The sequence below is a fragment of the Rhipicephalus sanguineus genome, chromosome 10 (genome assembly GCF_013339695.2).
Source record: "Rhipicephalus sanguineus isolate Rsan-2018 chromosome 10, BIME_Rsan_1.4, whole genome shotgun sequence".
Taxonomy (NCBI): domain Eukaryota; kingdom Metazoa; phylum Arthropoda; class Arachnida; order Ixodida; family Ixodidae; genus Rhipicephalus; species Rhipicephalus sanguineus.
The window spans coordinates 120,629,090-120,653,326 of NC_051185.1; the positions used below are offsets into that span (position 1 = coordinate 120,629,090).

At 46.5% G+C, this 24,237-nt stretch overlaps 1 protein-coding gene across 1 annotated transcript in view; it reads left to right on the forward strand.

Moving 5' to 3' along the window:
- The window catches only part of LOC119372394 (protein lifeguard 4), a 29,846-nt gene extending 12,064 nt beyond the window's left edge, over positions 1–17,782 (forward strand). The window contains exons 5-6 of the mRNA XM_037642866.2: positions 2,095–2,212; positions 17,383–17,782. Coding sequence (XP_037498794.1) covers positions 2,095–2,212; positions 17,383–17,635 — 371 coding nt within the window. The 3' untranslated portion in view covers positions 17,636–17,782. The remainder of the gene's footprint in view (positions 1–2,094; positions 2,213–17,382) is intronic.
- Positions 17,783–24,237: the final 6,455 nt, after the last annotated feature.

Below are 24,237 nucleotides of genomic sequence, written 5' to 3' on the forward strand. Positions count from 1 at the left end.
TTGGAAGCTCATCACTCTTATTGAGCTATACCATTTTAGGCATTGTGCACTTTAAATGGCATCTTCCTGCATAATAATAATTTCTGGAATTTTACGTGCCAAAACCACGAGGCGCCTTCATGAAAATTAAGATTCGGACATGCAATAACAGCTTGATATTTCACAAAATAAAGTGTTCCATATCAATCGTGCTACGCAAGGTTCTTCAGCGTAACGATCATAATGCAAGGCCTAAATGAGTGAGCACGCGTCGGAACGAGGTGCTGCTCGTGTGCATCGAAGCACTCGTATTCAATGCGACATAATGTGGTGGCGAACCAGCACGCGTAGAAATTGAGCCTCGCGGACAGCGGCGCACTGCAGGGAGCCACCAATAACGTGTGACTGGGCTAATGTGTCCGTTATGAAACGTCGTTTTAACAGCCAATATCGCCGTCAGTCGCCAAAGGGCCAGACGAGCTGCTCTGAGCGTGCAAGACGAATCTGGAGCATGGCTGCTGTGCGAGTTTCTCACTGTTCACAGGCTATGGAAGTACGGATGGGGCTTGCGGTAGCTTTGTTGTTCAATAAAGTGCAATGCAGAATTGTTTCTCTAAATAACAAGCTGTAAACTAGTTTCTAATAATGGCATGTGGTTGAATTAGTTCTCAGCACTCACAGAGCCAGGGTACTCCTTTGGCGGAACCTAGTTTGAGAGCCCCTGCCAGCAGCGGATCCAAGGGATGATGATGGGGAGGGGGCGCCTGTGCTGGTGGCCACCCCCTTTCCCTCCCAATAATTAGGAGGCAGTGGACGTTTTGACACCTCTCACTCGCAGAAACCATGTGTGCTATGCTTGCCTTGTCGCTAATGCTTCACCACGGTGCACATCCTGTGTGTTGCAGTGTAGCCTGCATTTGAGAATATTTTGTGTGACACAGCCTAGTTAATGGCTGCTCACTGATTTTCTGTCTTATTGTTTACATTCGAGCAGCATTTCATGATTGCGCAGTAATCGTAACATGTCCTAAAAGGTTGCAGACTTCCTGCTGTACTACTCCAAGGGATCCCCAACCATTTTGTCTGCTCCAAAAGGTGCTCGAAATGACAATTTTTTCAGCTCCAAACCTGCTCCTAAACAGTGTTCCTTTTGCTGCAAATAGATTCCAACACAGTTCTTTTTCTGCTTCAAAAATTGCTTCATATAGGAAACTGACTGGACCACCACTGCATTCTGCGAGTTGGTCTTTTAACAGCAAAGCTGTTCTTAGTCGAGTCTTTCGTGTCCGATGTTGGCAGGTGGTCATTTTACGAGTATGTGCCACAGGAATTAAGTAAATTGAACTACTCTATTTGCTACAGAAATGGGTAAATCCCACTACTCGCCACTGGTCCGCTAAAAATGAAGAAGAAAACCGTTGAAACTCATAGGACACAACAAGAGGAAGACTGCAGTAGTAATAAACAGAGTAACAAAAAAAAAGAACCTTGCTTTCGTTTGCTAGAACGCAGTCGTCTGTCTCGTCTCGTTTCTGCGACATTTGCGTGTTCAGAATGGTCAGGCTTCCTCGTTCTCCCGATGAAGAAGCCGCCCGACGTGAGCGTCAGCGAGAACTGATGTGGGAACAGGCTAACACACGGCAATAGCCAGTATGGGACTAGAGGACAGGTGGTGAATGTGCCGATTGATGTTCCAACAACTGTAGATTGCCTTTCAAAAAGCATTCCCTATGACGTTGCGATTGACGTGCATCTTAAGTGAAGGCTTCTTTGTAAACCTGGGTATTAGAGTGGTATGGTCAAGATGCAGTAAAACTGTACTACCTCCTCAAAGCTTCACAAAGATTGTTTAATAAAGAGCAGTGATAGAATATATCTGAAAGACTTGCAAAACATGGAAATGCGATAGCCTGACGAAGGAAAGGCCACCAGATTCGCTGTTTCATCAGTGTCCGCAAAGCGGAATTGGGTGAATCTTTTGTAAACTGTTGTTCTCTTTTTTTCGCATTCAATCTCGATGTGTTCATACTCTTAGATCTTGTAAAACTGACTTTTCTCGTTAGATGTCATTGCTGAGCTCTCTTTGTAGATCTTGCTGTCAATGTCTGCTTGCAGTGTCCTTCTACGACCAGATGGCAGTGCTGCAGGCTTTCCTGCTCACACTGGGGGTCACCGGTGGCCTCACGCTCTACACTTTCCAGAGCAAGCGGGACTTCTCAACGTGGGGGGCAGGGTAAGTCTAGACTCCTTAACTGGTTTATGAAAGTGTATGTGGAGGTGTCCTTGGTCCTTGAAAGAGCTCGCAGCTACATTGACGAACCCGTGTGAAGCAAAAAATTGTCAGTGGTCATAGGAAGCCCGTATGGGCACCAAAGCATGTGTATTAGTATGTAAGATGTAATAATGATGTCCAGAGTAATTAGAAGTTATGCATCATGTATAGTAAAAAACCCTACATAATACAGTGTTAATTAAACATTGATCAATGGTGGGATGAACCCAGAGATAGGTAATTTAAATGCAGATCTCTCACACCGCAGCTCATTATGCCTCGCGTGAAGTCTGGTCCGCAATTGTATGACTTGATGCATTACCAAGGGAGCAGCAGGCTTTCGCCTTGAAATGTTACAGAAGGTGTAACATCCTGTCAACTTTTTTTTGTGGTGTTAAAAAGCAAATGCACTCACTTGGCATTCATGTGCAATGCAATACGCATTCAAATGTAAACATCTTTGACACAGACATATGGCAGAGTGAAAGATTATCAAAGCTAAGCTGGAACCTACCAGAGTTTAACTCTTCCGTTACCACGTCTATTCAAATCGATCATCGGCGATCGATGCTTTGAATAGTAGATTTTGGCATGTTCAATTTGTTTCTAGTGCACCTAGCACCTCCTACTAGTTAGTTCAGCCACTGAACTTTCAGAATCAGTTTGAATCTGTCCGTTTTGGCAAAATAGTGATTTTTGACAGACCTTTGCGCGAACCAATGTGCGTGTGTTCTTGGAAAAATGCACTTGGCTGACGAACTTGAGAGAAATGCATGCCACTTGGGGTTATGCTTCAGTAACATCAAATTATGGTGTCATCTTCGCAATCTGACAGCGTTGAGCGGTAATAATTGCCTGGAATTTATTCCAGCTATTCACGAGAGAAATCGAGTCGAGGAAGATTTATTCTACCAGAAATTATTTCCGAAGGTCCGCCGCATGTATAACGTGTGGACGTGGCCTTTTCAGCCAGTTTCCAGCAGCTTCTGTTTCGCTTTTATTGTTATATCAGACACAGGGCCACATCCCGTGTCGCTAGTCGCTTCTATGGTGTCGTCGTCATGTGCGCATGAGTGCCCACCTGCACCGCGAGAAACGCGCGCCGCGCGAAACTATCTTGCAACTGCACGTGAATTTAGTGACGACGAGCTTTGAGTCCGAAGACGACAGCACCTCAGCTTCAAGCTGTGATGGCGATGATGTTTTGCGTCAGCCTAGAACATCCGCAGGTGTTCAGGAGTTGGTTTCATTTACGGCCTCAAGTGGTCTCCTCTGCCACACGTGCTTAGCTGCTGACCTTTGTGCACAAGCGCAGTTGTGAGTGTACTGCATGTTTTTATAGGCGCCAACCCAAACGCTCCCCACTGCCATTGATGCTGCCTATTTGTGCGAGACCGCTAAGTGCACCACACAGACGCGTTGCCTTCATGAACGAAAGCAGCTCGCCATCGCCACTCCCGTGCTCGGTAAGAAGCGGAGTGGGCATAACGAACACTTTCACGGCAAACACGTGTGAACGCTACAGCAAGCACCCCCTGGCATTGACGGCGTCGGCTTAGTTGTTGACATGCTGCACACAACTAGGAACAATCGGCTTCACGCAGCAGCAAGTGCGCCGTGTCTGCGGACATTTTCGTACACGCATCGGGGAAAGCCAGACAAGTTGTCTGCTCTTCCACCACAGCCTTTGCGTTCCGCATCATCGCTTCCAAACGCTCCATGTGAGACAGCCATAATTTATTCCATGTTTTGCTGGTATCGGCGGCACTCATCCCGAGATGCAAATTTTCAATTGCCAGTTCGCACGTAGTTAAGCAGGGTTCATGGCAGGTCCCAAATGTATTCACGAGAGCCTGGGCATGCACCAAAATGCCTGGTACTGGGCAGCATTGAAGCTATTTCGGATGTGGCTGTGGCGATTTGACCGCTTGAGCGAAATGAAAAAGCATGAATTCGTTTTTTCACACTGCCCGATTTCGCGGTCCGAAAAATCGATATTTTTCGGACTTCCTAGGGACCGCAAAATCGTCCGAAAAATGAAGCATTGAGTGTAGGAAACGACGACGTTAGGCCCAGTCTGGCTTGGCTTGGCTCGGATTGCGTCATACACAGGTGCACCGCGATGTCGCTTTCATTGGGAGAACCTCAAGTGTTGCGTTTCGTTTCATAAAGTTGCAGCACACCCTTGGGCGCAGGACGTAGCAGCCAGGGCACTTGGGCGCAGTTTGGCGCAATTGGCGCAGCGGTAGCATCACTGCGTTCTGCACCGTTCATGAGCACGGACACACCGTGGTGTTTTCTGGCACATTAAGCTACGTGTGGGTTTGGTTCACCTTTCCAATTTGGGATACACTGTAGTTGTGCTGCTACCTGAGAGCATTCACAAATTGCTAAAACTTCATGAGCTGGCTTTTGTACTCACTCGTAAGCTTTTGGCATGTTGTGGTTTGGTGGCAGATGCAAAGCCTGTTGCGGTTAGTGAACCGTGTAGTCCACCCCCGACTTTCTCTGAATTCTGCCAGCGGAATTTCCATTCAGTGAGCAGTTGTGAAAGCCGTCACGCATATCATCTCAGAAGATAAGGTGTAGCCATTCTTCGTGTGCTGATTCCATACAACACAAATTCATGTTCCACTTTTGGGACCTTACATTTTTTTGCTGCGTAATGGCTTTTGGCTTCTGTTGGCTGTAATGAGGTTTTCCTTCTGTTGGAACCAGTGCCGAACACACTTTTCATCCACATCGAACTTGTCTCCAGCCTTCCACTTACCATGTTCTTTGGCGTATTCCATCAGTTGCTGTTTAAATGCTGCAGTAAATGACCTCACATGACTGCCCATTGTCCCTGAGCACCGCTGGACCCGCCTCGGTGGTCTAGTGGTTATGATGCTTTACTGCTGACACAAAGGTCGCAGGATTGTATCCTGGCCGCATTTTCGATGAAGGCGAAAATGCTTGAGGCCCGTGAACTTAGGTTTAGGTGCACATTAGGGAACCCCAAGTGGTCGAAATTTCCAGAGCCCTCCACTATGGCGTCCCTCACAATCATATCGCGATTTTGGGACGTCAAAACCCAACAATTATTATTATTAACCACCGCTGACACAAATGGGGCTCCCTTCTCTTCAGGCAAAATGCCATTGATCTGACTGGAAAGACTACCAATACAGTCGAGTTGACGCACCACATTAGGGAGTAATGGTGCCGGTAGGGGTGTCATCACCAAAAAAAAAAAGCATCTCGCATCATCTAGCAGCAACAGAACTAACTTCACTTTCTGGCAGGACATCTTGATTCTTTTTTCAAAAATTTTTCCCTCCAAAGTGGGAGTGCAACCCTTCCACGAGCATATATAGTACAGTAATACCTCGTTAACTCGAAGTAGTAAAAACCAGAAAAAATTTCGAGATAAGCAGATTTTCGAGATAAGCAAAGTTGGGCAAATTCCATTGAGATCAGTTCTATCTAGAAACGTTATCTCTACTGACCACTTTCTTAACGGGAGCGCCAAACTGGCTCTTTGTAAAGGTTTTGAAGAAAAATAATGACATACCAGCGCTATAGGGAGCTTTCACAAGCGGCGGAGGCGCTGTGCATTGTGGGTAGTACGCCATTTTGAAGTCATAGTCAACCAAGCCGGGAAGCGCGCGCGTGCGGCAGCTCCGAGTAAACAAACAGGCGTACCGGCGCGATCGCGAATGCTGTTATTGTGAGGAGTACCGAGCATTAACTACGAAGTCAGCGAAGACCAGAATGTACGCATCCACGCTCTCCCTTAAACACCGCGAGTGATACAACGAGAAAATCCAACTATCCGGAGTGGACCTGTTCACGCTGCAGGCAGCCGACTGTGAATTTGTGACCACTCGTCGATGCCTCGGACATTCGTGAAATTGTGGTATTGCGGCGTGTTTTGTTACGCGGCAGCATCTCAAAGGAAGGGAGGCCGTTGGCGGCCACAACTTCGTGACAAGCGGCTGGATAAGCGAGCCGCGAATGAAGCAAGTTGCTGCCGATAGCGGGATCATCATGACACAGGTAAGCTTGTAAGGACGTTTTAGATATTTATCTTTTGCATTCTTTTGTAAGGTGACAAGCCTCAAGTCGAAGTGCGGTTCCTGGGGAAGGGTGACAGAGAAATCCTTGCCGCGCACGGCCAGAAACGGCGAGGCGTGTTCCTAGTGTGCCTCGATGTGTGCGCGCAACAAAACGCGCATCAAGGCACCCTACGTCATCAAGGCACCCTACGGACGCTGTTCCCACATCGCAGCGCTCCTCTTTTACGTGGAGTACGGCCTGCGAGCGCGTGAAGAGCGCTCGTGCACAGACGGCTCCAAGAGCTGGTTCCCTCCTGCCATGAAAAAACTTGAGGTGCGGCCCGTTGCCGAAATGGGCTTGTCGTCATCGACGATGAAGAAGTGGCGCATCGACACTGCAACAAGCCAACTTGTGCACCGCAGCCTTAACCGCGACCAGCTTCTTGGCGTACTGATTGCAGCTGAGTATCAACCTGCAGTAGCGAGCACTTATGTGTCGTCGGTGAGAAGCAGCAAAGGTGCCGATTAGCATCAGCTCTTCGAGAAAAGTGCAATAAGCTTAAGTTTTCATGAACTTCTGGTAAACTATGCCAAGGTGTACAGCACGCTGCACAAGAGCGCTGCAATGTGCGAGCACGTCTTGCCATTTCCGGCCATGCACGAGCAGTGCGCAGCAAGGATTTCTCCGTCACCCTTCCCCACGAAGCACACTTCGACGGGAGGCTTGATGCGGGCCTGCGAATGGGTCACCTAACAAAAGAATGGAAAAGATAAATATCTAAAACGTCCTTACAAGCTTACCTGTGTCATGACGATCCCGCTGTCGGCAGCAACTTGCTTCATTCGCGGCTCGCTTACCCAGCCGCTTGTCACGAATTTGTGGCCGCCAACGGCCTCCCTTCCTTTGAGCTGCTGCCGCGTAACAAAACACGTCCGCAAGATCACAAATTCGCGAATGTCCGAGGCATCGACGAGTGGTCACAAGTTCACAGTCGCCTGCCTGCAGCGTGAACGGGTCCACTCCGGATAGTTGGATTTTCTCGTTGTATCACTCGCGGTGTTTAAGGGAGAGCATGGATGCGTACATTCTGGTCTTCGCTGACTTCTTAGTTAATGCTCGGTACTCCTCACAATAAGAGCATGCGCGATCGCGCCGGTACGCCTGTTTGTTTACTCGGAGCTGCCGCACGCGCGCGCTTCCCGGCTTGGTTGACTATGACTTCAAAATGGCGGACTACCCACAATGCACAGCGCCTCCGCCGCTTGTGAAAGCAGTGTACTAGAATGGGGCAGTGGGCTCACTGCCGTATCCCTGCGCCGCGCCGCCGCGGCCCTCTCCGCGTCGACAGCTTGAGCGCCCGCCAGGGGCGCTGCCGCCAGTTTCTCCTGAAAACTCTTGCGGGGTGTGGAGCGCGTCCCCTTGGTCGGTGGGGGTTAGGCTGGTTACGCTGTAGTTGCGGGGGTATCAACAAACGCAGGGTTGGTGGCGGGGAGAGGGCCACCACAATGACACAAAAAGAGATCACAAAAAAAATGAGGAGGGGATGGAGTCGAGCATTTTATTCTTTTTTTTTTAACTGACCCAAGTAGTTGAAGCTATACTATTTCCATTTGTGTGTGCCCTGCAGCGCATGTTCACGCCGTTCATTCGTTTGAAGGACCTTTGTCGGCACCCCCCGTGCCGCTTTACTGCACTTATATATGCTTGTTTTTCTGAAGGATCGGCATCTGTGTCTATCCCCAAATCGCCACTGTCTCAAAGACGGCCCGCCGCTGCATCTGGACGGGAGGGACGCGCTTTTTTACAGCCTCAGGCGGTCGTGCACATAGAGCATGCAGCGTACGTGCAGAGAAATTTCTGGGGCTGCGTTTGACAACAAAAAAGAGCTGGACCCAACGAAGCTAGGAGTGACCGCAGAGTCAAGTGTGACAGCAATAAAAGCAAGAAAACGCGCGAGGGTGGTGACAACAAAACCATACTCGTTCTTTAGTAAAAAAAAGGGGGGGGGGTTAGGGGTAGTACTTCTAAAAAAAATACTAAAGAACGCTGGTACATCGCTGCTTGTTTCGCTATCGAAGTCCTAAGCACAGAACTATACTGACGGATGAAACGGGCTGGATAGTGACGTACAGAAAAGGAGATGTAGAGGGGGGCTGAAGTAGCTCTCATTAGGCAGCGATGGAGGTCCAAAGGGATTGGGCTCTCTTTGGGATGCCCCATTTCCTGGTAGATCGACGTTGTCATCGGCTGTCGACTGCAAACATCGCCGGCGTTTCTTGCTGTTCTTTATTTTTCATTTTCGTAGTCGATTAGCCGATGTTCATACACGTTTGTTGCATCTGTTTATTGTTCGACCACGAGTGACATTTTCGGCATTGATAATTCATATTGTGATATGGCAAACATTTGCGCATACATAGGCAGGGTTTTGTGTACATATAATCAGTATGTCAGTGCGTGACACTGTCGAGTGTTTCTTCGTGTCCTGTTTTATCCGCGCTGGTGCAATTCCAAGGTGCAATAAAAAGTTTTGGTAACCTTGTACGATCTACGTCTGCAAATAAAAATTTTTTAAGCGTACGGTGCGGATACATTTATTACGAAGCCGAGTGATTCCCCCATTATTGATTCGCGAAAAAAAAAATAATAAAAAGTGGGTTAGTTACACAGACCAGCGATCATATATACGCGAAAAAATTTTAAAAATGAGGCGTTGTTTATATTCGGCATAGTGGGGCTCGAAAGGCGGGAGTGAAGTCGCTATGATAGCTACAGTGGCGAAAGTGCATTGAAAATCGTATCGATCAGCAGGACAAAAAAAAAAAAAAAAAAAAACGAACGCCCCCAACTACACACTCTGTTAATGCAGCGGCTGCGTGGAGGAGCATTCATTTATGCAATAGCCGCTTAAAACATCGCTCGCCCTCCGTAAATCAGTCACAACGACAGTAACTTATTTCACAACACACAGAAAACTTGCATCAAAAGAACTTCCGTGAGTTGCGCACCGTAAGATTGACTTTTCTTGCGCGCAAAACAACAACGCGCGCTATCCGCGCCCTGCAACCCGCCGGAAAGTTTCAGGTGACGCTGTGAGCCGCGCCGCCTGTCGGCGGCGACATGAAGTGCGTCACGCTCCGCCGCTCAGTGAGCGCACTATAAACTTCTAGAACACTGTACTATTAACCAGCTGTGTTTTTCGGCACTGCCTTTTTATTTAGTGCAGAGAGACCGACTAAGGCTGGTCTGCCTCTCAGTAACACTTGCACCTAGCAAAGCTTTCTCGAGTTGCTTAACACATCGCATGTGCCGATCATCCGCGCCGCTGCACTCAAATTTATTTCGCATCAAGCGAAGCATGTTTCTTGTTTCGGCGGATGTCGTCACCCCTCGAGTAGCTGCGTCGACGCTGCCGCGATCACTGTGCGTGACGCCACGTTGTTTGGCTTAAGAAAATGGTCAAACCATCCGATGTTGCAGGCTAGGTCAGTTTAGCCCACCGCTAAGTCCAGAGAATCGGCCTTATCTGTCGATGTGACTGGAAGGGGCTCCTCTCGCACGATGCCACACATTCAGCGCCGTTTTGACGTCCGGAAACTTCGAGCCTCGAATCCGTTTCTTTGATTAGGGCTACCTTTCTTTGCAGCATCAGTGACTTGCTTTGCTTTGGTGGCGTTATCCTCACCACATCGCACGGCCGACGAAAAAATCCGCGCAACGTGCCTTGCGTAAATAAAATGCTGAAATCGCATCTCTGGCGGTAAACAAAACGTGTACGACCCGAGCTATTTTGCAGGGCCTGCTTATGTGCACGTCTATAGCGTCACATGACGTGACACAGGGTTGCTCGACAAAGTTGGTATGCCGCTAGGTTCCGACTTTACTTTCGGGAACAGTGCCCACTTCGTCGTAAACGCGGCAGCCTCGCGCGAACCTTGTGAAACGTATGACATTTTGCCGCTAGTATTTTGTGAAACGGTTCAGCGGCGAAGTTTCGGTTCCATTATCAGTCGAGATTTCGAGATAACCGAAAGTGGGCACGGAAATACTTCGAGATAAAGGGCAATAAATACATTGCACCTATGGGAAATTGTTCGGTACCGCGGAAAACTTCGACTTAGCCGATTTTTCGAGATATGCGAGTTCGAGTTAACGAGGTATTACTGTAGTTGACTTTGAGCACTTGTACAAAATTATTACGATTGTTTGCTTATAAAGTATCAGAGCTTGGAGGATGATTAAGCTTTGGCTTTAAGAGTGGTGCACAATAGCATTATCGAGCTCCGTTCATCTCAACTTCTCATTTTCTTTTCATTCTCATGAGTCACGCAATGGCCTAATCCTCGTGACACAGCACTCATTTGTTTGTCCACATTATCACTTTGTTATCATTGTTTTTCCTGACTCATTCTTCTTCACATAGTTTTACAAGAAGACATCACTGTTCTCTAGATAATGCAATGCCTTCTGTTACCCTCCCTCATCCCTTGTACATTCACATGAATCGAGCGTCTCACCGATTCACTATGCACGGACTCGCAGGCACCACTTCAGCCATTGTAGTTGAGGTCATTGCGAGTTTATTCATACATTATTTACTTGAATCTAGGCTGGCCACGATTCTAAGCTGACAGCCGAAATTTGGAAGCCAGAAAAAGGAAAAAATAAATAAACTTGCCTCAAATGCATGTCGAACTAAAGTGCTCAGGACGGCTTTCACGAAAAGGAAAACATGTGTGAAACAGGAACTCATCATTCTTCATCGCTGCTAGCCTCATCACTGATTTCCTTGTCTTCTGTACTGTCAAGCGCATTAGATATGCTGCACTTTTTTAATGCATACACAACCAGAGTTTCTGGGATGTAGTCCCATGCTGCAGCTCCCCAGGCCGTCACCTGTGAGAGTGATGCTCGTTTGATGTAGCCCGTTGCCGTCAGCTGATGATCTTCCTCGGTAAGCCAGTCAGTGTGCAATTCCCACAGGCGATCCTTGAAGTGAAGGGTTTGTTTGTGCTGACATTAGGTAGCTGCAACTGGCCCGTCATGCTGCTCGATATCGAGGCGTGGTCTATTTTAGCTTCGGCAAGCACAGCCTTCATGCCATCAATCAAGTGCCCACAGTACGGGTCCACAACAAGGAGCGCATTCTTGCACAAAAGGGCTCCCGGACAGCGTTGCCACACACCCGTTCTTTAACCATGGCACTCATCCATTCGTTTTCGTTTGCCCGCACGATCACATCTTTTGGAAAAGCCTCCTTGGTGGGCAGCGTCTTCCTCTTAAGTACAATATGAGGAGGGAGCTTATGTCCATCAGATGTGCAGCACAGCGTCACGGTTGCTCGCCACTTCTTGTAGCCCCCAGACGAAACCTTCACTTCCTTGGCACCCTTTTCATTGACGTTGCATGCCAATGGCACATCAAAATATACGGGGATTTGGACGGTGTTGCCGATTTTTCGTCGCCTTTCACCTCCCTCTTTCGCAACTCATAGCACTGGAAAGCAGTCAGCTTCTCTTCAAAATCACTTGGCAACTTCTGAGTAATAGAGGCAGGCCATCAAAGACTGAAGCCGAAGTGCTTCATGAATTTCTGAACCCAGCCCCTGCTGGCTTTTAAATCTGTCAGCGATAAGCCTCGCTGCGCTGTCTTGACAGCTCCCTCACTTTCGCTCGGAGCCCTTCCATCGTCGCTGGAAGGGCAGCTGCTCTTCGCGTGTGAATGAACTCGGCAAATGCAATCTCCATGTCATGGTGACGGCCTTTCCGTGGTTCGGTGAACGCCCTCCTTGTTGCGGTGCACACGAAGACGTTGCCCTCTCCAACGATGGATGTTTTTTTCGTCTACGCTGAAGTCCTAACCAGCTTGAACGTTTGACGATTATTCTGTGGCTAGAATAACTTTTCTTTTAAAAGCAACACTATAATGGCATCGCCTGCTTGGTGCCATTAAGCTATCGATAAGAACACGAAAACGCCACACCGCACGCAGACTACAGTCGACACATGTGATAAGGGTCACACCAACTCGATGCTTTTGTTCTTCGGTTGCCTAAAGGTCTTTGCTAGCCACTAGCAGTGGCTAGAATACTGTCTTCTTTTTTAGGTGGCTCTAGCTGTGCGCCATTTTTCTCAGTTTGTCTTGGAAACTGTAGTCGGATACAACTTAAGGGATTATGGTAGGGTAAATGGGTCATCTTGGTTTCAGCATCGTATCTCGGGAACTTTTCCATAATTTATTGTGAAATGTTGCATGCTCAATAGGAAGGTTTTTGGCCTTCATTTTGTGCGATTTCGACCCTGTAGCTTTTATTACTATTTTGTATTTAAGTACCAAATTTTATACTGGGGTGTAAAATTAAATGTACATTTTCGCAAAAACAAAAAATAGTATGACCGCAAAATCTGGCACGCTAATTCTGGGTGGTAGTGGCATTAACCCCTAGCTCTAAAAATGGTTTCCTACATTTACCTCACAAGAAAAAATATTGTCCTCACATGTCACGTGCCGTAAGAGAGACTTACCTATTAATCAATTTTTTCTTAATTATATCACAGTTTTTCAAACTTCAAAAAGGAAGGGATTTAAGTATAACCTGAGAAAATTTCAGCGCAATGGGTCGGATAGTTTTTCAAAAAAGGTGCATGTTTAGAAAACTTTCAAAAAACTGATCGTGAGAAAAATGCGCCTTTATGTTTATGAACATGTATGGAAAGTGCTCACAACATAAACCAATGACTAAGCTACAAAAGCATTACTGCTGGGAAGATTTGCAATTAAGTCTTATGGAAGTGGTAGGAAATGAATATATTTAACCAATCTAGCCATACTTATTATAAGAAAATACATACATGCAGAAGCGATGATTGGAAACAACATGTACACAAACCCTTGCATTCGTCGGGGAGCGCGGTTTTTGCACCATTTCTAAATGGCTTCGAGTGCTCCTACACACTCGCCAGTGCATGGTTTTCTCCTCAGAGAGTGTATTATTTTTTAGTGATGAAATAAGAAAATCGCTTTTTTTGGTTGGTCTACCCTACCATACCCCCTTAAGAATTGCAGAGATGCCCTGCCTAGATGACCGAAGCGTAGCAGCCGTTCGCCTCCAGGACTAGATAAATAGTCCCGCTCAATCACTAGGCAACAACCTCTGAAGACGGGGTCACCGGCCGTCTGACTCATGACGTCAATCCATAGTGCATGTCCATTGGTGCAGGCTTGTGTGCGTCCTCCTTTGAGGAGGAAATGTCGTGGACTTTTAATGTTTTATCCTACAATAGTGTATGATTTAAAATCCTCCATTGTTGACCGAGACTAGAGTTTGGTACATAAATATCTGAAAAAAGCTATTGGCCTAGATTCAAATAAATACGGCATTTCTCTTCTTTCACATCCTAACTTAACAACAGTTGTCCTTCCTCTTCAAGAACAACTTCATCAGTCACTGTGAGCTTGTCGCTAAGGCCTACTTTTGGTGCCTCACGTCTGCACACCTAGCCTTCATCTCGGCCTTCTCAGCTGCTGTCTTCCATGACTGACCCTTTCGCTGAGCAGGACCAGGTGTAGATGCACCATCCGCACTGGTCGTCAGCACTGCATGCATCGCACACTTGCCCACTCCCGCAGGCCCTGCAGGAAAGTGCACATTCTCCACAGATGAACTATGGCATCAAGAGCATCACTTGGCAGACTCTGCAATGGATGGAAGCCTTCCACTCCTCCAGGAAGACGAGCCTTAAAACTGACGTCGAAGTATCACGTCCCCGCATAGAGAAACTCTATCACCCTCCCTTCCTCGGGCACCTTTCCCAGCATAGGCAGTGATGCATTTGCATAAACACCAACTGTGGCATTCATTGAACGACATGGCATGGCTCACATCCGTCGTGACCCTATTGATCAATCAGTATTTTTGCATCACTATGCCACCGACACTGGTTTTTCCGCAACAGAAGTTCCTTAATGCTCTTGCTTAGGAAACGTGAGCAAATTATTGTACATGCTGAGTATTCTACACAATATCTGAAATTAAAAACAAAAGAGAAATTGTGTGAGTGACCTGAGATAGTAAGACCACTCACATGTCTCTAAAATTCAGTTGGTGGAAATGTACATTCATGCAAAGGGCACGAATCAAATGTTGTTGTCTTAGGCGTACAGAGATATAAAGCAGAATGACAAATAAAGCAGAAAGAGTTGTGCAGGCATTGTGTGCTGCTGCTTCATAAACTCAACATGAAGAAGCAGAACATACATTTGGCGCTTGTACAGTGTAACGTAGGCTGCTTTTAATTGCTTTTTGCATAACCATAATTAAGTATAATCGGGAAAGAATGACACACACGCTGTGCTTGATAAAGGTGGCTAAGGTTGGCAGTTTAGCATGTTTTCTTCTTTTTCCCACTTGTTATCTTTTAGACTCTTCTTCAGCTTCCATTCCTGGCTTTCAACTGCTTAGCACAAAATTGAGGCTCCATTTCTTTTCAATCTATTAGGGCTGCATTTTAAATGGGACAAAATGCAAAAACATTCGTGTACCTAGACCTATGGTGTATTGTCACTTGGTTGTGATGGGGAAGAACCAAGCAGTTGAACTGATAAAGATTAAGTTGTTTAGTGGGTGAAGAGCCAGGAGAGGGGCCAGTTGGTTGTACATAGTAAAAATTTTCAGTGCGCTACTAGGAAACGGAAGGCAATGCAGATAAAATGGCAGGGGACAACACCAGCATGAACTAACAACTGTTTATTTTACGAAATCATGACGGAATATATGCACACAAGGAAACGGGGTAAAAAACACTCACACATGCGCAAGAAACACATCAAGAGATGTACTATCTGCAATTTGATGCCCACGTGTCCCGACGCCTGATAGCTTCCCTGCTTTGAATGAACGACACCTTTGCGTTGTTAATGATACTGAGGGAGCGCAAACACTGGTATCAACAGTAGAACGGAAAGCTGGGCTAGTTTGAATACTTGCATGATTGAAGCAGCGCAATAGACAAAGACGTAAGAAACAGAGTGCACAGGACGTATCAACGCCAGTGCGGCGCATCGTGAAAGCTTCGATAATTTTCCTTTAGAGTTTTTACATTGTGATACAATTGTGGTGCAAGCTAATTTTGAATGACACTGACAGCTACTGCAATGAGTGGCCATGTTTCCGGGGTGAGTAATCTGCTTGCAGTTATAGTTGCGCTTGTGCAGTCGTATGTTAATGCACCTCCCGGTTTGTCCAATGTACTACCTCCTTCCGCAGAAAAGGGGAGCACAATAAACAACTTCTTTTTCGCATGCAATAAACTTGTCCGAATGGTTGGCACTACGCAAATTGCTAGTCCGCTGCTGGTTGTTGACTTTACGACAGAGTGAGATTAGTTTGTTAGGAGCTGCGAAAACCATGGGCATGCTGAACCTGTTCGCCATTTTCTTCAGTCCATGGGAAACGTTGTGAATGTATGGCAAGACAATAGGCCAATCTTGTATTTTTTCCTGTGGTTCGTCAATCTTATCGCTAGTCCTAATGTAACCCTTTAACAGCTTTTTAGCCAAGGAGTCTGCGTCCAGGTAATCGCTTTTTCTCAACTTGGCTCATCAGGTTTCTAGCTATGGCGTGCATGCACGATTTTTGGCAACTATTTAGCATGCAGGCATGTACAGTATAACGCTTCTATTTACCAAGTTTGAATGTCCGGAATCAAAGTTCAAAATGCCTTTATCACCCCTTACAGTATATTCATTGCAGGTATGCCGTTCGCCCTCAAAAATCACGATGTCCAGAAATTTAATGCCTCCATTAGTGATAGTTCGTAAATGAACCCTAAACATGGAAATTACTTTTTAAATAATACTGATACAATTTCTTCCACATTTACAATGCCACTCGTTGCGAAAGGAAAACATCGCAAAAAATCATCAATGTAGCGGAAACATGCAACCACATTGTACCCGTTCAGATTCGTGCCTGGTTGAGGGTCGTGCTTGGTGCCGGTCCTGTTGAACCTGTTCATAGTAAAGGGAGGCTGGGAGCTGCAGACTTATCTGAACCTTTGCTCTTACATGCAGACTGTACGTGTTCATGTCGTAAATTGGAGGTCTCAAACTCACCTCAGCTAGCGGGCTGCAGTCACAAAATTTAATCCCGCAAGGGCTGGGACAGCAAAGAAGGTTAGAGTGGGGAGGGTAGTTCGAACTAAATGCCATAAAGAAGGCCTTTTTAATATCTCATTTATGGGCCATTTCTCAAGGGAACTTTGGCCTAAGGATCCTTGAAACATGTTGATACCAATCTCCAGAATCTCTAAAATCTAGACATTGATTCTGAACTATAGAGCTTTTGTTCCACAGTTATGTTTCAAGCCATGGTGACGGCATGAGATGCCTCTCGAAAGACATGCTTCAGACCAGTCATGCCTGCATAACATATCCAAAGGAACCATTAGTACTAATCACAACAGGCAAAAAAACAATGCAAGTGCCATATAGCAATATCACAAAACTTCAGTCACAGTCATAAAAAAAAATGGGGTGAAGGCAGTCATGTGTGGGCCGTGGGCTGCATGCAGCCCGCGTGCAGCGCGTTTGAGACCTCTGTCGTAAATGATGTAAAAACCCTAACATACAGAATTAATGCGCCGCTGCGGCGAGACCTCCGAGATTAGGTTGCATCTTTAGCACACTGAAAATGATTGAGTCTGGACACAACGTCACAGGGACTCCATTTTCTGTGCTATGTACTATTGCTCTTGTGCTGTGTCATTAGTCAGAATCCACTTTGGTAATGAATCAACCATGAATGACGAATGATGAAGAATCGGGGCTGAAGGAATAGCCACACAATCGTGGTCCAAGTTCTGTAATTTGTGTCATATTCAGTAAGCATTAGGTGAACGTGTTACAACCTTAGGTGCAGTTTATTGGAAGTTATTTAAAAAGCGGTACGTATTACTTACAGCCTGTTAAGCCAAAGTGAAATTTCGTTGAACTTGACCTTTCACTGTCTCGTCCACAACGTCCGTGATGCTTCTGCCCTTGTCTGTTGTGTGTGCTGCAGATCGATAATTGTTTGTCTTTGCTCTTACCTGCAGACTGTACGCATTCCTGATGGTTCTGCTGATGGGGAGTCTGTTGCAGTTCTTCCTCACCTCCAGCCACCTCGAGTTTGTGCTCTCGCTTGGTGGGGCAGTGCTCTTCTCCTTCTTCATCATCTTCGACACGCACATGTTGATGCACCGCGTCTCTCCCGAGGAGTACATTCTGGCGACCATCGAGCTGTACCTGGACATCATCAACCTGTTTCTGCACATTCTGCGCATCATCGGGGAGGCGAGGAGAAATTGATGAGGGGTGGGCACTTGACGCGCAAGGAGCTTTTTTTTTTGTTTGTTTTTGTACGAGGAGGTGCGAAATGGCTCAACGTTGATCAAGGCATTGTGGCATTCCAGTGGATTAGGTGGAAGTGGCGGAAGTAAAAAAAATTCACCTCTTCAGGTTTCTCACTGTTGCTTCTTTAAGCACTGACTACCTTTTGTCGGTGATCTCAAGTTCTTTCCATGAAAGGTTGGCTCATGCTACCATTTTTGTGCTGTTGGAATTTTGCACAGCAAGAAGCGCGATGAAGTGCGATGGCAGGATTTTCTATTCAAGTTTCTTGCTTCCCGGAGTGTTCATGACCATAACTGAACAAAAGGGAGGCCATCTTTATTGCATGGCCATTAGGAAATAACAGTTTAAGAAGCCAGGGAGAATGTAGGGAAAGTTATTTGTACTTTTATTTGCAAGTGGAGAAATGAGAAACCAGAAAAGAAATGAAAAATAGATGAAAAAACAGGTTTACAAGTGGAGGCAACCGAACGCACAACCCGGTAGCTCTCCATAAAATTAGTAGATGTCGAACAGCCCGTGCACCCAGTGGTGTCGCATAGTATGTGAATGTTAAAGGGGTCGCGAACCATTTCTCCAAGTAATCGTGGAATGACTTCGGTGTCGGGTTTTATTGCCTCACGAATCGATTGCTGCAAAAATTTCTTGATTTCTCAAGAACGAATTGAGTTACAGGGGTTTGTCGCCTGCTTTAAGCGCTTGCTCCCTTCTCTCGTCCCGACGAGCACGTTGGATGATCATCGATGGATGGCACGGGGGAAAGAAGTTTCATCAGCGCACATCATAGCGTGATCACTCTCTCCCATTGTTATTTTTGCGCACGAGTGCGGCTCACTGTGTAATGTTAGCAGACTGTGGAGCATTGGGCTGCTCCTGACGCCACTCCGTGGCAAGCAGTGCATCTGAGCCAAACGCCGCACTTGAGTTGTGCTGACTATTGGCAAATTGTGTGCTACCCGCTGTTCGACGTCAAACAGTGGCCGTCTGCAGCTCTGAAGCAAGTGAAGATGGGCTTCTGTGTGAAAAGAGTGTGCCTGAGAAAATGGCAACTACGTGCTCCATTTGTAAGCTGTCCTTGCTGCGCACGACGGCAAGATTTGGCTCAAATGTCCATAGCAGTGTCTGCTGTCTGCTGTATGTGTTTTCTCACCAAACCCGAGGGGTGGTCCATGACCCCTTTAAGAACACTCAGCTGACCAATACTTCCCTGTGTGCTACCTGAAAATATCAATGCTGCTTCTGGTCACATCCACGTAGGGTTTCTAGCCAATCGCATGAGCGAAAGGTGACCATATGAAAACCAAACAAAGACCAAATGTGTACACAATTCTACACTTGCCAACCAACACTGCATAGAAGGCTCTGGTGTACTCTCAGAATATATTCTGTGTTTTAGTTGTGAAAGTAGCACCAGCATGAAGTCTTAAAGGGGTACTGACACAAAATTTCGCGGCCGAGATAGCCTGCAGGATCGATTCTCGTGAACATGCGTATATCATCTGCAAAATATCAACAGCGAATATAGCTTGGCAGGTATTTTATATTAATTTTGAAGTTTGCGTGAGCGATCGACACCCTCACGCTATTGACATCCTCAAAAGTGACCCCTCGGTGACCCCCTACTTACCTCACGTGACCACGCTGCAACAAGTTATGATGACATCGTAGCCACCATTTCTTTTGCCGCGTTCACTCCAGCCGCTCCAGCAGCCTACTTCTCGGCGGCTGCTCGCGAAACGCGCGGAAGTGCGTCACAGTTCTGTGTGCTGACATGATCGAGCGCTGCATCTGCTAGGTGGTGACAGTTGCACCCGGAGGCATGTTGTTTTTGAAACCGAAACTGACACTGGTCGATAATGAGGAGCCTGTAATTAATTATCTGTTGCGCACTGCAGCAAACGATGTCTGTGTTATGACTAACAGGCCCCCAACATGGGTGGCAACAAACCATAACAAGTTGAGCATTTGTGGGTGAGTCAATTTCAAGCTGGAATTTCACTCATGAATGTTCAACATACCATAACTTTTGTGATAATGGGTTTAGAACATCCATTTTTGTTACACTGCACACAGTTCTGATTCCAGATTATCGTGATATGCTGATTTACTTCGTAACCCACTCAGTATAGAAAAAATCTTGCTGCCCAGAAGGCACATGAAATATTTCGCATTTTAAAAACTGCATAATAAACTACAAAAATAATTGCCTATTCGAAATTAGCACACAACCATACATAAACCCAGGAAGTTTCATCAAAATTGATCAAGAAATGAAATTTTTTTTTCAAGTGCCATGTCCCTCCTTAAAGGGACACTAAAGAAAAAAAAATCTATTTTTCTCATAGTATTAGTAAATTGCTCTTTCACAATTTCACTATCACCACGCTTGTGACAAGACACTTGGTTAGTGAGAAAACACGCAAAAAGAAAATGTGGGTGGCGACTCCACATTGAAATTGCCGCACCAATTGCCGTGAAGTCATAAATTTTGATAGCGTCTACTAAGTCCTGCATAGCTCCCAATCGGTAACAGTGAAGTACATTGTCCTATGAAGGGGCGAGATACTTAACATACCAAGTTTAGGAAGTTTTGTTGAGTGAATGTCGCCAAAATACGAAAAATACGCTTTAAAATCCGAGAAGTCACACGAGGAGATTTCGGTGCGAAGTTTAGAAATGACACTATTGCCTCGATTTCTCCTCTATTAATAAATGCATGATGCTGAAATTAACCACATTAAAGTTCTCAGAGTACGATTTATCAATCTAAATTGATTTGTTTTTCCACTTTAGTGTCCCTTTAAGGCTCGTTCACACCTACAACTTGCACTGGTTGCACGACCATTTCCGACTGGCGTCCAAAAAGTTACTCAAGGCGACCCATGTTCACACCTGTGTTCGAATGGCTTGCATTGCCATTGCCCCGTTAAATAAGCTGACGTCCTGTTCTTGTGTATCTGATTGGCTCAGAGGTCTGCAACTGCAGTCGCGTGACTTTGAAATTGAGCAGCCAGCGGTTGAATCAAAGTGGTTGTTTGCGACCAGTCACTTTATGACTGACTAGGTTGCACAACCGGTGCTAGTCGCAGATGTGGTGCCCTACACAAGGTAGTTAATGTAGATATGTGGTAGGACATGGAAAATTGTAAGCCTTAACTTTGGTGGAAATTCGCAGTGGTATTCAGGTAGGAAACCAATCAAACGAGACCATTTTCATGTTGAATAGTACACTTGTTCACTCCATATTAACCACCATATATCATTATCACACCATATCATGTGCAAGTCGAAGCTTGACTCCAATTAATTGAAATGATCCAGAGTTCCTGTTTAATGGTTCTGAAAAAGTTCATATAGAGTGATGTTTTTGTGAATTGCACAGAAGATGGCATGTTCAACCTTCTTGAACCTCATTATAAGTTATTCATTTTGGTTTTGTCCAGGTTATGCAAGGCACTGAGAACCATGTTTCTTATAATGACGATTAAATCACTAAAAGAGATGCCGTGTATGGTGCAAGTGCAGTATGCATACAATTAATGGAGGAAATGTCTGCATTGTTCACCAAGTGACCAGCGTAGTAATTAGAGTAGTATACAGCAAGCTTTGCTGAGAAATGCCAGAACAAAGAATTGGCTGTAAACGAGATGAAAAGTACTGGAACCATACTTTCTTAGAAGAATTATTCAAGAGCTGTACTTTATGATTACTCAAATACTAACAGAAAAGATCAATGGCACACATGCAGCTGGCAAGGCGGGATGGGAAGGCTGCCCCACAACTGGAATTTTTGCAGTGTGTGTATGGTACGCACACACAAATATGTGGGCTTTTATGTAGGTCTGTATATTGTCAAGACGGAAGATGACCAAGCCAGACAACTCTAGGAGACCCATTTATGCCACAGGCAGCCTCAAGCATGAAAGATCAGTGTTGATGATGGCTGTATACAAATGTGAACGATGAAGTGTTAAAGCTAACAATCCGCTATGTTGGGCTAGTTGGTGCATAGCTGCTTGAAAGGTGTGGTGCAAGTTTACGAATGAGAAGAAAAAGGGACATGAAGTACGTTCTGGTGACCACTGTACCTGGACATCAACTTGTTCCTGCACACTCTGCGCATTATCGGAGAGGTGAGAAATTGATGAGAGGAGCCTTACGCCCTACATAATTACCGCGAGGCCGTTACTAACTACATAAGTACCTAGGTATTGGCCTGGTGTGCGACCGATGGCGGCGCTGCGAACGGCGCCTGTATGACGTCAGAGCGGGGATTCGCGCGCTTTCGTCTGCTACGTCTGCTAAACCACCGCTGTGGTAAATCTCAGCAAAAAAGCAGTTCAATTGGTTATCTTGCGTATGGTGGCTACTGACGCTGTTCGTACAACCGTGGGACTGCTTTTAACGTTCATTTAGAACTACAACTCCTTGTTTTTTTTAGAACTGCGGCCGCTTGTCGCCGCGGCGAGTGCTGCGCAATGGTGAAGTACTGCTCTGTGCCTTAGTGTACTTCGTCCGCTCGTGAAAAATTCGTTAGCTTTCACAACTACCCTAAGGACCCAAAGCTGAAGAAGACGTGCATCGCAAGCTCAGAATGGGAAAGCGCCCCACGCCTTCATCGACCGTGTGCAGTAAGCACTTCGCGGACAGTGACTTCTGCTACCCACCGTACGCGCGACTCTTAGGTAAGCTTGTGACCGTGTTTAAGCGCCTCGCCAATACTTAAGGCGTTTATTGCACGCAGGCTATAAGCATAGGCGACTTACACCAGGTGCGGTGCCGTCCCACAACCTGCCGCGAAGGCCCCTAGACCCCTCGTGAAGGCCCCTCGTGAGCTCAGCTGAGCGGACCAAGATATCTGAGACTACCACTGCATTTGGATGGCTTACATACGTATTTTATTTATGAAGGCAAGCGCGCGCCTAGCGGACTGCTTATCATAAAGTCATAAGCGAAACCTGTTGCCGCTGTTTAGTGCACATTCTCTAAATGTTTTCACCTGAGGCAGTGCAGGCGCTGTTTTAAAAGCGGAGCTCTTTAAAGGCCAACTCCGGCGATTTTTCGAGGTCGATGGATCTCAATGAAATTCAGTGGGTATGTTCCTTTGCACGTTTTGCGTCATTTATGCCAAATTACAGGCTTGAGACATGCGCAGATTGTTTGCAAACGAATTTTAAAGATTGTCTGCAAACGCCCTCCTAGCTTCCCACAATTATTGGCAACATTGCGTCTGTGACGTCAGTATTGGGAAGGCGGCGGAAGTGACGCAGCCGAGGGCACCGCTAAGTTCGGCGCTTCGGCCGCTACAGCGAGCGTCTGCTGTGCACAAGGCGACAGACAGCGTTGGTTTGGCCGGCGCTTCGCTGGTCGTCCCGGCTGTCACAGTTTTCATACTCGGCGCCGGCGTGACCGGCATGCCTTGCACGACTTCCGGTTCGTTCGTGACAACGTCTACGTCATACGTAGACAGCACACTCGGTTGGGTTTCGGTTTCGGTGTTGCGCTTTTTTGCTTATTTAAAATTATTCTCCAATTTGCCGAGTATTTCTGCTATCCGGCCCGTAACAGGAGCGTCTCAGGAACATAAAAGCGCCATTACTTTGACAAGGCCAAAAAATCGCCGGAGTTGGTAAGCTTTTCGTTAGGCTGTGTGGCGTGAAACTTGACGCAGCTTGCCGTTGCCACGTTAATCTCTGTGGCCCTGTGCGTGGTATAATCAGTGATTAACTATTTGTTATATTCTAATACCCATGCGACGGCCCTGTGCGGTATTAATAGGAACTACGACGTAATATCGTTCTCACTGAACCAACATTACGGGACAAACTGCGACCATGGGCATCGGCAGGGGGCTGTGCAACAAGGCGGCACTTGCGCACTTGTTTGCAGGACGAAAGCAGCGGCGGTGATGCGATATCTGTTGACGGCCTCGACCGCGCATTCAAACACGTGGCCTGCGTCGTACACCGCCTCGCCATCGATGAGGCACCGCTACCTTTCACAAGCTTGATCTACATACTTGTAGATGCTGGAGAACGGCACGCTTACTGAAATATCGAAAGCACCCACCCAAACTAATAAGTATCGTACGGCGGAAACCAGATAACGAGCGAGAACACTCGCACATAGTTTCACTTTCTTACCAGGAATGCGGTCGGTGGCATCGGCGCACTCGTCGGCCATCCGGGGGATTTCTTGGCCCTGTCGATTGGGCCGCAACTAAAACAAGTTCAAGATTACACTCGAAAACATTCGTTGCATGCGTAAATTTAGTTTACCGTCGCGAGGCTGTTTGTTCGACAAAGTTCCCGCCTGAAGCAGACGATCCGCATACAGGAGCAGCGGCTGCTGCAGCGCGGTTGAGAGCGCAGTCCCCGCTCTGACGTCACACGCGAGAGGGCGCCACTCCAAGATCTCGAGGCCATTTGTAATTCCCTGTGGTCTTACATGGTCACTTAACATGATCAACTTTACATGTTCTCATAATCTAGCCCTTGTCGCAGCCTAGCCTCGGCACCTACCTGTACCGAACTAATAGTTGACATAAAACGCTTGTAAGC